Source organism: Oryx dammah, unplaced genomic scaffold (assembly GCF_014754425.2).
Source record: "Oryx dammah isolate SB20612 unplaced genomic scaffold, SCBI_Odam_1.1 HiC_scaffold_19, whole genome shotgun sequence".
Classification (NCBI taxonomy): domain Eukaryota; kingdom Metazoa; phylum Chordata; class Mammalia; order Artiodactyla; family Bovidae; genus Oryx; species Oryx dammah.
The window spans coordinates 36,791,077-36,805,058 of NW_024070203.1; the positions used below are offsets into that span (position 1 = coordinate 36,791,077).

General features: G+C 43.9%; 1 protein-coding gene across 1 annotated transcript in view; it reads right to left on the reverse strand.

Moving 5' to 3' along the window:
- Positions 1-13,982, reverse strand: part of NSMAF (neutral sphingomyelinase activation associated factor) — a 65,936-nt gene that overhangs the window by 11,278 nt on the left and 40,676 nt on the right. Inside the window, exons 11-21 of the mRNA XM_040261266.1 lie at positions 12,102-12,173; positions 9,858-9,966; positions 7,594-7,770; positions 5,875-5,954; positions 5,249-5,339; positions 5,089-5,152; positions 3,798-3,849; positions 3,577-3,697; positions 2,705-2,836; positions 1,954-1,996; positions 1,025-1,188 (exon numbers count right to left, since the gene is read on the reverse strand). Of these exons, the coding sequence (XP_040117200.1) occupies positions 1,025-1,188; positions 1,954-1,996; positions 2,705-2,836; positions 3,577-3,697; positions 3,798-3,849; positions 5,089-5,152; positions 5,249-5,339; positions 5,875-5,954; positions 7,594-7,770; positions 9,858-9,966; positions 12,102-12,173 (1,105 nt within the window). The remainder of the gene's footprint in view (positions 1-1,024; positions 1,189-1,953; positions 1,997-2,704; positions 2,837-3,576; positions 3,698-3,797; positions 3,850-5,088; positions 5,153-5,248; positions 5,340-5,874; positions 5,955-7,593; positions 7,771-9,857; positions 9,967-12,101; positions 12,174-13,982) is intronic.

Here is a 13,982-nt window from a genome sequence, read left to right on the forward strand (position 1 = left end):
GGTTTTGGTTTTGAGCAGGAGAAAGAAGAGATGAAACCAGCTACTACCACTCTCCTGGGCTGGACTAGCTAAGCCGTCCTTTTGCTTCTGTTTTGAGAAGGGCTGGAACAATTTCACTTTTGAGAAAATCCCCATGGATGGGTCTGGTGATTAAGCTGAGCATGGGTTCAAGGGCATCACGAGATAATCCCATGGTCTTCATGACTCAGCCCGTGGAGCTTTCTCTCTCGGGTCACAAGACTGCGGGGAGCTGGACCACCGAGCTGAGCAGGTCCCAAGTGTATGGCCTGAGGAGCCTGGACGTGCCAGGCTGTAGAACTGTGCCAGGCTGTGCCAGAATGTGGAACTGGGAGATGACAAGCAGTCCAACCACTCTGCTTCCAAGGTCCACGCAGGGTCGGATTCCTGGGAACCTAGAGGTCTGAGGCCGCTTTATGTGAAATGTACAACGTGGATAACTGGATGAAGGAACTCATTATTTCTTCCCTTTCTAAATACCAGCCGTGAGAACAGGGTCAAGTTCCTTTTACCACCTGGCACAGATGCTCTGTAAATGTCTGTCAAATAACTGAATAAAAAACCAGAATCGAATAAACAGAGCACCTGCACTGAAGATCTGTTGGGGTGGAAAAACAGGGATGTTGGAAGTCATTCCTGGGACAGGGCTAGATGACACTGTTAACAGCAGCCACAGCCAGGACGGATCAACATGAAAACATGAATGGCTAGGAATCAGAGACCAACTTGGAAAACAACAGAAAAGAAAGAACATAACAGCAACATGCTCCCAGGCTGCATTAAATGACCAGAAACTACAAGTGAGTTAATTTCCTTTACACAGTTAAACAAAACAACACAAAGAGGTCTGTTTGTAGGAGCAACTCAGTGGGACAGTAAAACAGAATTATCTCTAAGCTGTTCAGGGTTCATAACTCGTCTCTTCTCTAGAACCTGCAGAAAACGGCTTAATCGAGAAAGAGAAACAGAAGGTGCTCATGTTGTTTCTTCTCTTTACAAGATTTACCTGGAGAATCTGCCGTGGAGGCATTGTAACTGGAGGGCTGGGACAAGCTTTTAAACTTTGGGGTGATCCTTCGAGGATGGGGTGTCACAAAGAGCTGTCTGGGTGTCTGTCCAAACTCTAAGATCTGGGTGAGCATGGCGACCTTCTCGTCAGGATCCTCGATGCTTTAGGACAGAACACAAACCCTGTGGTGACCACTGGGGTCAAGCTCCCTGAGTGCATGCATTTCAAATAATTCAGATCAACAGGAGAGAGATTAACCCTCAAATAGTAACAGCAACTATATGCTAGAACTGTCTAGACTGTATTGTTTATTTGTTGTTTAGTTGCTAAGTCGTGTCTGACTCTCTGTGACCCCATCGACTGTAGCCCACCAGGCTTCTCTGTCCATGGAATTCTCCAGGCAAGAATACTGGAGTGGGTAGCCATCCCCTCCTCCAGGGGGTTTTCCCAACCCAGAGGCGGAACCTGCATCTCCAGCACTGGCAGGTGGGTTCTTTACCACTGAGTCACCAGGGAAGGCCCCCAGACCATATTACATGGCTTTAATTTCTGAGGCTTAGTATTTTATATAATGGTAAAAGCGGGCTATATAATTCACTGTAACATTCCCATGCCTTTATATCCTCAGATAACTGCATTCATCATTTAGACACAGAGCTCATTTGTGGCTCAAGTAGAAAATTCCTTAAGTGAAGTCGCTCAGTTGTGTCCGACTCTTTGCGACCCCATGGACTGTAGCCTACGAGGCTCCTCCATCCATGGAATTTTCCAGGCAAGAGTACTAAAGTGGGCTGCCATTTCCTTCTCCAGAGGATCTTCCCAACCCAGGGACTGAACCTGGGTCTCCTGCATTGCAGGCAGACGCTTTACTGTCTGAGCCACCAGGGAAGCACAAGAAAATTCCTTACAGACCTGTAAATAAATACCTGTTCAAGTCCACACCTCCTTCATAGGTCAGCGGATGAAACACTGGAAAAAGAGACACAAAAACACTATTGAAAGCTGTGTTGTTTTCTTCCAATTCACAATGCTCAGAATTTTAAAACAAATTTTAACTTGTATTCAAAGAAACTGATTTTCACTTTGCAAAATAGCCTCATACTACCCAGCCTGGGCCAACATCAATGAGGACTGTTGGTTTTCTGAGCTTCAGTCTAACTGGCGGTGAGACACTCTATCTGGGTGTGTGTCTCGGTCAGCGCCTTCTCCTGGGGTGAGCAGAGAGCGCCATGTGTGGAGGACAAGCGAGGGGTCAGACCACCTCCCGCCACCGGTGCCGAGGAGCCTGGAGGAGACTAGAGCTGACCGTGAAGAGGAGGGCTGCAGCCAGCTCCCATCTGCTCAGTAACAGAGACGCCCCAGGGCCTTGTAGGAGCTGTTTAATCCTATCCTGACTGAGTTTCAGCAGAAATTACTGGATGGGATGGTGTGGACATGCTGAAGGTAGGAGTCTTCGGCATAGACCTCTTGGATCATAGAGAAGTGAGTGTTTTTAGACAAAAGCACTTCCTCCTCTTCACTCAGGATCGAATCCAGGGCCTCTGAGCCAGGAGACTCCATATGCTGAGACCAGATGCTTTGGCCAAGAAAACAAGCTGGGCTGTGCTGAGCCCGTTGTTGGGGGTTAGCTTTTGCTTCCGTCAAATGCCAAATGGAGTTTCCATGGCTGCTACACACCATTATGGGCTCCGACGGCATCCCGGCCCTGCTGCTTGTAGCCAAACACCAGGTCAATCCACTCGTGCAGGTGTTCGGACACGTGCTCACTCTCCAGCGCGGCTCTGCTCTTCTGGAGAAAGTCCTCGGGACCTAGGAGGAAGCCACCGTCAGAACACCCGGGGGTGCCACCTGACTTCCTCCCATGCCTTTGTTTTTTCCTTTTGGCCAGGCTGCAGGGCTTGTGGGATCTAGTTCCCCAAGCAGGAACTGAACCCCGACCCCCTGCCTTGGGAGTGTTCAGTCTTAACCACTGGACCACAGGGACACCTCTCCCATTCCTTCTGTCTGTCTACATGTTGACAGACACTGGGGCTCCCAGGTGCCCTGGCAGTAATGAACCCGCCTGCAATGCAGGAGACGCAGGTTCGATCCCTGGGTCAGAAAGATCTCCTGGAGGAGGAAATGGCAACACACTCCAGTATTCTTGCCTGGAGAATTCCATGGACAGCGGAGCCTGGCGGACTACAGTCCATGGGGTCGCAAACTAAGCAACTAAGCACGCACGCAGGCATGCAGGCAGGGCTTCTGGGACAGGCCAGAGGGACACATTCCTTAATGAGGCTCACCCACACCCTCCATCGTATAAAATATAAATCTGAGGTGGAGGAAGAGGCAAAAATCATTTTTATGTTTAGCTCTCTCAAGTACATAATGTTTTTACATGACAGTCTCACAGAATACTTACAATCTGGAGTAAGATTTTTACCATCTCCTCTAGACAGAGAATTCTACTGTTGCTTTAAAAAATCTAAGCAACTAAATAACGATACTGAAACTGCACGACTAAATGGAAGGTTTCTGAGATTCAACACTTCCCAGGTGGTACTCACTCCGTGCCCAAGGGGGGAGCTCTACGTCGTTAACCAGCTGCCCTCCTTGTCTCTTCCCCAAATCCAACTTCAGACTGTTGACTAAAAAGCTGACATCATCACCGTAGAATTCCGGGATCAGCTGAAAGTTTTGTGGAAGAAAAGAAAAAAACAGCAGCAAACATTTTTAAAGCAGTTAGAAGCCACAAGCCCAGTGAATCATTAGCTTGGTAACTGCTTACCTCTTTAAAATCGGTTGCACCATCCAAACAGTTTTTCCAAGTTTCTGCAATACTAAATATGAAAAAAAAATTCAACTGATTTTAAATCGAGGGTATGGAAATAGCAAGAGCAGCACTTCTAGGTGCCAGGGCGCTATTCTACACTTTACCTAAGTCAGATCATTTCTCTTATTAATTCATAATTCCCTATCCACCCCCCTTTTACAGACAAGAAAACTCTGGGTCCCCACAGAGTGTGAGCACAGGGTCAGGACATGGACCTGGGGTGGGGACATCAGCAAGTCTAAGACAGGAGCCTCCCCACATATGGCCTCATTGAAGGGCCACTCGGGGCAGGTGCTTAAACATGAAAAACGAGCACACACAAAAAATGAGCTTTTAATAGCTCATTTCAAAAACGGATCATAAATAGACATGTGCAGAGCCTAGAAAAAGACTGGAAGAGACACAGACCAAAAGATGAACGATGAGCTCTATCTCAGTGTGGTCGGATGCCAAGTGAAGTTATACTTTATACTCTTTATACTCTGCTTTTCGTGGTAAGAAAATATTACTTTTGTAACTAAAAAATATTTAGACAGGGAATTGTATTCATTGCATAGCAGGCTTATTTAGAATAATGAAATGTTGGAAACAACCTAAATGTCCACAAAGAAACAGTTAAAATAAATTATGTCATACATTAGGAAGAGATAGTCATTTAAAACAAAAACAATTACCATTTTGCAGAACATCTAACAATATGGGGAAAATTTTAAGATCTAATACAAGGCTGCAAAGGGCAGGATAAAACACTATCTCAGATATGTTCTCACATTTACATACACACACACAACTACACAAAGCCTGAGAGGTACAGACACAACATTACTGCATGTGTATGGCCGTTGCTCAGTTGTGTTCCACTCTTTGTGATCCCTTGGACTGTAACTTATCAGGTTACTCTGTCCACTGAATTCTCCAAGCAAGAATACTGGAGTGGGTTGCCATTTCCTTCTCCAGGGATCTTCCCAAGCACGGATCAAACCCAGGTCTCCCTATCTGTGGACATATTCTTTACCGCCTGAGCTACCTGGGAACTCCAACCATTTATGTATATACAGAAAACTAAAATCTTTTACATACTGGATAAAAGATTATGGAATAAACAGAAGTGTTTTTAAACTTACACTATATATGTTTTCTTACATGTTCTTCCATTTTTGTTTATATCTAGTTTTTCCAGATAAACATATTGTGCATGTATAAATGAGAAAGTTTAAAAAGTAGAATGTGAGGCAAAGAAGTCTACCTGTTGAACATTCTGTCTGCGTTGTCGAACCTTCCATTCTGCAGGCACAGCATGTACTCCGGTGCTGGAGGGGGAGAAACCAGAGTTAATAAGCTCACGGAACCACTGCAGAGCCCACGTGCACATGTGTGTCCCCGGGAGTGACGACGAAGAAGCTCACCAATCCGGACCAGGTAGAAGAGCACGTAGCCCGGGGAGGAGTAGTGGCTGCCGTACATGAACCTGGGCTCTGGCATCTCCTGGTAGCGGGTCTGCAGTACAGGGAGAGGAGGCCTGTGAGGGCTGGCTGGAAGACAATAACTGATCCGGGAGCAAAGCCTAAGGAAACCATGACCTGATCACATCCTAGCCCCTAGTTTCTCTCTTAAATAGGAAAAGGAGCAGATAAAAAGAGGGGCGAAACTGAAGAAACACAGCATTCTTGCAACAAGCATCTTGGTTTTCTTGGCTCAGTGGTAACAATGTCTGCTGGGGTGGGATTGAGAAGAAGAAATTTTACCTATCTTTTATGCCATTCGCCAAAGGGTAACTTAGTCGTGAAAATAAATTGGCAAACCTGTGATGAGCTCAGCTCCTACCCACTGAACTGTAAGCAAATGCTAAGCAGCTAAATTCCTGGGGGAAGGCAGGCAGAAGGCAGAGGGAGGGTAAAGAATATGCTCAGAACCTTTGGTCTCTTCGGATACACCTCCACCAAGTTTTGGGGAAACGAGTGTCAGGAGCTATAAAAACACAGGCCACGGCTCCTGGGTTGCTTAGAAACCAGGAATCCCCGGGTCCACGTACCAGCAGCCTCTCCAGACGCTCCTGGTTGAGGGCCCCTACAGGCTTACTGAGATCCCGGAAGGTCTCTGGATTTGACAGATCTGCAAAAGAAACAGATTGTCAAAAATTAATTAAAATGAAGGATGCTAGAGATGATCATACTAAATGAAGTAAGTTACAGAAAAAAAGACAAATACCGTCTATTATATCACTCATATATGGAATCTAAAATATGGCACAAATGAGCCTATCTACAAAATAGAAACAGACTCACGGGCACAGAGAACAGGCTCGCGGTTGCCAGGGGGATGGCGGAGGTGAGAGGGATGAACGGCTGTTGGGGGTTAGCAGATGCCAACTGTTATGTTTAGAATGGAAAAACAACAAGGTCCTACTGTATAATGCAGGGAACTATATTCAAAATCCTGTGATAAACCATAATGGAAAAGAATATAAAAAAATACTGTCTGTATGTATAAACTGAGTCACTTTGCTGTACAGCAGAGATTTGGTACAACACTGTGAACCAATGATTATTCAACAGAGATTGGCACAGCACTGTGAGCCAATGATAATTCAAGAAAAAAGAAAGCCGGCAAGCTTATACTTAATAACATTACCTCCGAACTGATTGACATGCGCACATTTATTTCCAAATAATAAACAGCTTTCTAAAAGTTAGGACAGCTCCATTAGAATTACAGTATTTCTGGTGTGTGTTTATACAGCTGTAAAGGTTAGAACTTTTGAGTGTTTAGTTAGCTACAGCCACTCAAGAATAAAATCTAATTTGAAAATGTTCAGTATATTTTTTAAAAAAGACCTACTGATTAAGAAAAATTATATTCCAAGTAAAATGACAGCAAAAAGTAAACAAATTTCAAAACCCGTTATTCTATCAAAATTTACTTTTTAGGTTTGAGTTACTGTGAATATTATCCAATGATAATAGCATAATTGGAGAACTGGGGACCTTAAAATTATCAGATAAATAATATTCCTAGAAAATCTGTCACCTCTTTCAAGTAAAAGGGAGCAATCAGTGAACTGTCAAAAGTAATTTAATCTTCATAATATCTAATTTTAAGCCATTATAAAATTACAATGCAATCACAATAATTTTGGTAAAATAATTTGAGAGAAAGAAATATACTCTCTCAGTAATGTGATCATTGATGATTCTTATTTCCTTGAGTATTTCAGTAGTTTCTAAGTGCTCTACATGAGTTTGTGTAAACTCTGGGAGCTGGTGATGGACACGGAGGCCTGGCGTGCTGCAGTCCATGGGGTCGCAAAGAGTTGGATACGACTGAGCGACTGAACTGAACTAAGTGCTCTATAATTAATAGTTATTACTTTTGATAATCATATTTTTGAATATGAATTGACAGTTAATGTGATAACCTGAGGTGCGATTTTCCGAGTGAACTCTTCAGTATTTGAAAACAATACTTGTTGGTAATTATGGTAACACTGGCTAAAGATCACGTGCATGTTTTCTGGGTATGGCTTTTAAGATGTATGTGAGTAGTTTCTTCAGGATTAGAAAGACTTCAGAGGCAGTAGAGAGAACACACAGAACACACGTAATTCACGCGACACGTGCTATCCAGCATCATGGCGCAGAAACTGGCCACCTAGAGTCACGAGATGGAACGGGTTTTATTCTGCTCACGAATCACAGTGTGGTCCTAGAACGGAGCGAGCTCTTTGCTCGGAAAACCCGGCCCACGCACGCACCCAGCTCGGAGCTGCTGTAGTCGCCGATGACCCAGGGGAACACGGGGTACTGTGAGAGGTCGCTGCAGCTGCGGTCGGCCAGCGAGTTGAGGTGCAGCAGGTACTGGTAGTTGGACAGGAGGCCGCGCTGCCACTGCAGCGTGTAGCCCTCGGCCGTGCGCTCCGGCACGTGGTGCTCTGCGGGGGCAGGGGGACAGGCCTGGGTCACACCACGCTCAGCGCACGCGGGCCACGGCCACTCAGCACGGGACGGCCCTACAGGGGCTTGCAGTGTAGACCTTTCAACCCACTGTTGAAAAGCACATTTCAAAAAACGAAAAGTAGGCTAATCTGTTTTCACAAAAGAGCTGTCTGGTCAAGGATGAGCATCTCTAAGATCCAGGAGGGAAAATGATCAAATATGTGATATGAAACATCATATCTATGAGATATATGACAGAAAACATACTGTATCTATTAAATATATAAAACATCATATCTGTGAGATATGACAGACATATCACATCTATAAAATATAGGATATTAAACACCACATCTGTTAAATAGATATGACATAAAACAAACATGAAAATATAAAGCAAATACATCAATATTACATGGCAATATATAATGTTTACTATATTTATCTGTAGTCTACAATATGTATTTACTAACAAAGAATCGTTCCCAATGTGCCTGAATTTCAATGCCTTTAAGAAGCCATTACCATTTGAAAAAGCTCATTTCCTCCATTTCCTACGAAATCAAAATAAAACCATCTTTTCTTTCTCTTTTAGATTTGGAAGACAGGCACACAGCTGATTTGTCAATGACTATGTATTATTTATGCAAGTGAGGAATACAGAAAAGAACAGAAACTGCAGAAGGAGAAATCAAGTGTCTGTCAGGAGGATGTGATTTCTCAACTAGAAGGCCCAGAGAGACCACCTGGAAATAACCTCAGAAAAGAAGGAAAACACAGATTGTGTGACACCAGTGAAAACCTTCCTGCGAAATGAGTCCACTTTTCTATTATGTTTAGAAAATTCTGCTTTCAATTTTTTATTGGCAGCATAAACAACTTTCCTCATTTGCTGATTCAATATTTATTCTTAAGTACTTTGCCAAGTTTCTTCTCTAACTGGCTACCTGGAAAGGGCTTAAAGAAAAAAAAAGATCAGAACACTTATCCCCTGATTTTCCATTCTTAGAACATCACAGAGGAAGTCTGAACAACCTCAGGAATAAACTCGGAAAGGACACTTCACAGAAGCGACCTTCTAGACCATGGTGGGATTAAGATTTTAGGACTCACTATGAGAGTGGAGTTTTTTGTTGCAATCTTGTTACAGTTAGAAAAATTAAATGAAAAAATTAAATTGGGAGGCAGGAGATAACAGTAAACCTGTAGTGAAGCTATAGTTATGGACTGAGTTAAACTGAATAGCTTAATGTGAGAATAAACAAATATGAACTTTAGTAAAGTTCACTTATAAACTTTAAAATATAAAGTTCTTCACGTGAAAACAAACTGTTCCTCCTTGAGAGAAAATTTCTTTTCTAAGGGAATTAACTCACTACTTCATAAATGGGTTCACTGCACACTGGAAGAGCAAACAAAACTGATGGTATTAATACACTTCTAACATGCACTTAAACCCATCCCATTCTAGTCATTGACAACTCTGAAAGCAAGAGTAACTTAATGCAACCACACAACTTAATATGCTTGTGCTCAAAAAGGAAAATACAGGTGTCCTCTCTGACAAAAGTGGGAAAATTCCCATTTCCCATGGAAGACTGAGGAAGTAGTAGAGGCAAACTGCGCTCCATGGTACCATAAGAGCATAGAAGGTTCATGCATCCCTTTTGTACTGTCTCCCAGTTTTGTGATTAGGACCACAATTAATGATCACAAACATGACTGCATACCCCACTGTCTCACAAGAGGAAGCCCAGTCCTGGCATTCACAAACACACACAAGACAGGATTGGACATAAAAAATGACCATGTGTATTCTTTATAACCCATTCAACTGGGGTGTCGTGAAGATACAGAAAAACATATAGATACATTCACCAAGAGCTTTTAAAATACAGAATTTGAGTGAACTACTACCAAATTTCATTTATATTTCCCTTTGTTTCTAAAATGCCACTCTGCTAATGATGGTTACCGATGAGAACAGATAAAGGGGACCCTGGAGAGGCCACAGTGGACACGGTGACTGAGCCACTGCTGAGCCACCTCCACGTGAGCAGATATAGACGGGTGAGCACCAAACCTAGATATGTAGCGATGTAAAAATAGAGGTCGTCTCGGTCCTGACGTTCATAGAACTTCAGGTAGATGTCGGAACACAGGTCATCTTCTGTGCAAAACACTTCCAAGCCCTACAGACCCAGGGAGGATAGAACAAATGGCACCTCAATGTGAGTGACTCAAGTACAAAAGCCTTTCAGTTCAACACTTGCATTTTTTTATTTGTAGGTCTCGTATGCATATTCCCCAGCTATTCATTTAATTTATATAACATGAGAACAAGACATGTATTTCAGCTAAACTTTATAAAATACCTTTTAGTGCTGAGTATTTTTATCGGTAATCACATTTGTGAATTTGTGCCGAATCAAAATTGGCAATTTGTGTCTTCACATATGTTTTTCAAACACAAATGTTTAGCTTTCCTTTATAAATTCAATCATAATTCTGATTTTTATATTTAGAACTCTCATGCATACTTTTTATACTTTTAAGTACATTTTTATGTGCCTCTAAATATATGTAGCATCTTTGTATATTAAAAAATACATACTTTTCTGATTAGGTTTTTGTGATTTGTGTATGTTGATTTATACATGGTTGGTTTATATTTTAACAACGATGTAATATTTCACTGAATGAATATAATTCACTTTGTGTGCTGTCATATCTGATTGTGTTCCCATGGACTGTAGCCCACCAGGCTCCTCTGTTAATGGAATTTTCCAGGCAAGAATACTGGAATGGGTTGCCATTTCCTTCTCCAGGAGATCTTTCCAACTCAGGGATCGAACTTGTCTCTCTTGTATATCCTGCATCGGCAGACAGATACTTTACCACAAGCGCCATATGGGAAACTGACAAATTACTTGAGTGATCCTCTTATTGATGAAAAACTAATTCAACCATAACTATGTCAATTTAACAAATTGATAATTGAACTCATTCAAAGAGGAGCTTGCAATTATTCTTAAGAAAACTATTGAGCTGTATAGATGACGTGTTGGTGAGGCCAAGAAGGGACAGGAACAGAAAGGATGAAAGCAGCATTTTCCTCAGTTCAAACACAGGCTTTCACACTACTAGTTAACGCCTGGAGCCTTAATTTCTTTGTAAAATGAGGTATCCTGTAACCTCAGAGAGGCTGTGCTGGTACCATCTCCCAGTTTTGTGATTAGGACATTGTACATAAAGTGCCCAGTACACACAAAGTACTTAATCAATGCCAATTTCTAACAAAACAAGCTGCTTCAATATCCACAATGGTTTTTTTTGTTTGTTTTAAATATAAATTTATTTATTTTAATTGGAAGTTGACTACTTTACAATATTGTATTGGTTTTGCCATACGTCAACATGAATCCGCCACAGATATACACGTGTTCCCTTTTTTTAATTTTTTTTTTAATTTTTAATTTTACTTTACAATTCTGTATTGGTTTTGCCATACATTGACATGGATCTACCACGGGTGCACATGCGTTCCCAAACATGAACCCCCCTCCCGCCCCCCGCCCCACAACATCTCTCTGGGTCATCCCCGTGTACCAGCCCCAAGCGTGCCGTATCCTGCATCGGACATAGACTGGCAATTCGATTCTTACATGATATTGGTTTTGTAACGCCACCAACTCACTGGTTAATCTTCAAAGGAGAACAAATACACTGATATTGACATCAAATGACAAGCCCTTGGAGTCACACCCTTTGTGGGGACTGGTTTCTAGATTATAAGTGTGTGACTCGCAGGAGGGTGGACTTGGGCTTATCCCTGAAATAAGAGCCGTGGCAGGCAGGACAGCCCTGGTGGCTGAAATGGTTACCTTATCCGTTTCTCCCTCTCCCCAGGCCTGGAGGCAGAAGTAATCTAAGTCCACAGTGACTATGCTACAGTTCCACTGAGGGCTGGCTCGGTAAGAGCTTCTATAAGCTCTGCCTGGAGACCTTGCTGGGCTGTAACAGGGTGGCGGCAAGGAGCCCTGGGCCGGTTCTGCATGCACAAACCCAGAGCCCTGAGCACCTGGGAGGGAGAAACAGAGGGTGTTCGAGCCCTCTTGCCCTCATGTTCCCCGCAGCCCTCCCACCTACCAAAACAGCTGCTCCTTTAAAAACTGCCAGCTCAGCCAGAAGAAGGAGCCATAGGACTCAGAGCCCATCTGCTTACAACACAACGTGCCGGCACCTTCCAGAGTGGCCCCGGGTGCTTTAAGTCAATGGACCACTGACCAGCCCGAAGACAAGACGCCCATCCTCCAGGGGAACTCACCAGAGGCATGAGGCCGTGTCTCCTCTTGTAAATGCGGCGGATGTCCTGGAGCATTATCTGGACCACGGGTTTCTTTAAAAGTAGAGAGAGACAGGATGAGCTGGTTGGATGGCATCACTGACTCAATGGACATGAGTCTGAGCAAACTCTGGGAGATGGTGAAGGACAGGGAAGCCTGGTGTGCTGCAGTCCATGGGGTCACAAAGAGTTGGACATGACTGAACAACAAGAGAGAGATTTCAAACTGCAACATTCTGACGCAGCTAGAAGCTGCCCTTCAGTATCAGAAAGGGGAAGATGAGCCCATCTTAACTTCCCAACAGGTCACAAGTGAACAGCTAGAAAGGGGGCTCTTAGGACAGGGCACACCCCATTCTATGTGCCAGCATGCCCTTTCCACTAGCTCTGTGACCGTGGACATGTCCCCCTACTCACTCCGCTTTGGTACTCAACTTCTCAGAATGATAGTGCACCCATCTTTAAGATTTTTTTTTTTTGATGTGGGCCATTTTAAAAGTCTTTATTGAATTTGTTATGATACTGCAGAAGAAGTTTTACATTTCAGTTTTTGGCTGTGAGGCATATGCGATCTTACAGCTCCCTGAGCAGAGAGTGAACCCGTACTCCCTGCATTGGAAGCTGAAGTCTCAACCACTGGACCACCAGGGGATCCCTAGGCATCTACCTTTCAGGTTTTTGGAAAGTTGTTGAGTGATAAAGAGCATTAAAGGATTGGTGTATACAACCTCACAGGAATTTTGCTTTTTATAGACCTATAGTTTGCTCAGAAACTAATATGCATCTTTTTTAGAGTCCTGTCTTTTATCACCTTAAACTACAGTGTTGTTCAGGAGTTAAGCCATGTCCAACTCTTTGCGACGCTATAGACTGCAGCCTGCCAAGCATCTATGTCCATGGGATTTCCCAGGCAAGAACACCGGAGGGGGTTGCCATTTCTTCCTTCAGGGGCTCTGTCTGACCCAGGGATCAAACCCGCATCTCCTGCACTAGCAGGGAGGGTTGTTTACAACTGAGACACCAAGGAAGCCCAAACCTCAGTGTAATGAAGCTCATAAACTCTAGTATAAGCTAGAGCCTCTAAACTTTATGAGGAGAGAAATTTTCTTGGTTCTCGGGAGCCTTGAAATGCTAGTAAGAGAGGAACAAGGTTACAAAAGGCTACAGGTCCACCCTCCTCCCCACATGAGAGGGAGGAGGAGCCCACAGAGGCAGGGTATGCAGCGATAGAAGCTGCCAGAAGACCAGCCAAGGCCCCCAGCCCAGACATCTGGGACCCTGAAGCTATGGCACATACTCAGATATTTTTGCAGAAGTACTGACTCAAGCCACAGCAACTGTGGTGGCCCATACAATTTATCACACCACACAGAAGGCCAGCGGTGATATGTACTGAGTCCACTGGAGGGCCCGGTGGGTGTGCTGCACCACCTGGTGGACAGACTCATTATAGCATCACGTAGAAAAGGGCTTCCCTGGGGGCTCAGATGGTAAAGGATCTGCCTGCAGTGTGCGAGACCTGGGTTCAATCCCTGGGTTGGGAAGATCTCCTGGAGGAGGGCATGGCAACCCACTCCAGTCTTCTTGCCTGGAGAATCCTCATGGTGGGCTACAGTCCATGGGGTTGGAAAGAGTCAGACGCAACGAAGCACAGCACAGAAAAGGATATATTTGTGTTTCAGTGACACTGTGTGTGTGTGTGTGTGTGTGTGTGTGTGTGTGTGTGTGTGTGTGTGTGTGTGTGTGTGTGTGTGTGTGTGTGTGTGTGTGTGTGTGTGTGTGTGTGTGTGTGTGTGTGTGTGTGTGTGTGTGTGTGTGTGTGTGTGTGTGTGTGTGTGTGTGTGTGTGTGTGTGTGTGTGTGT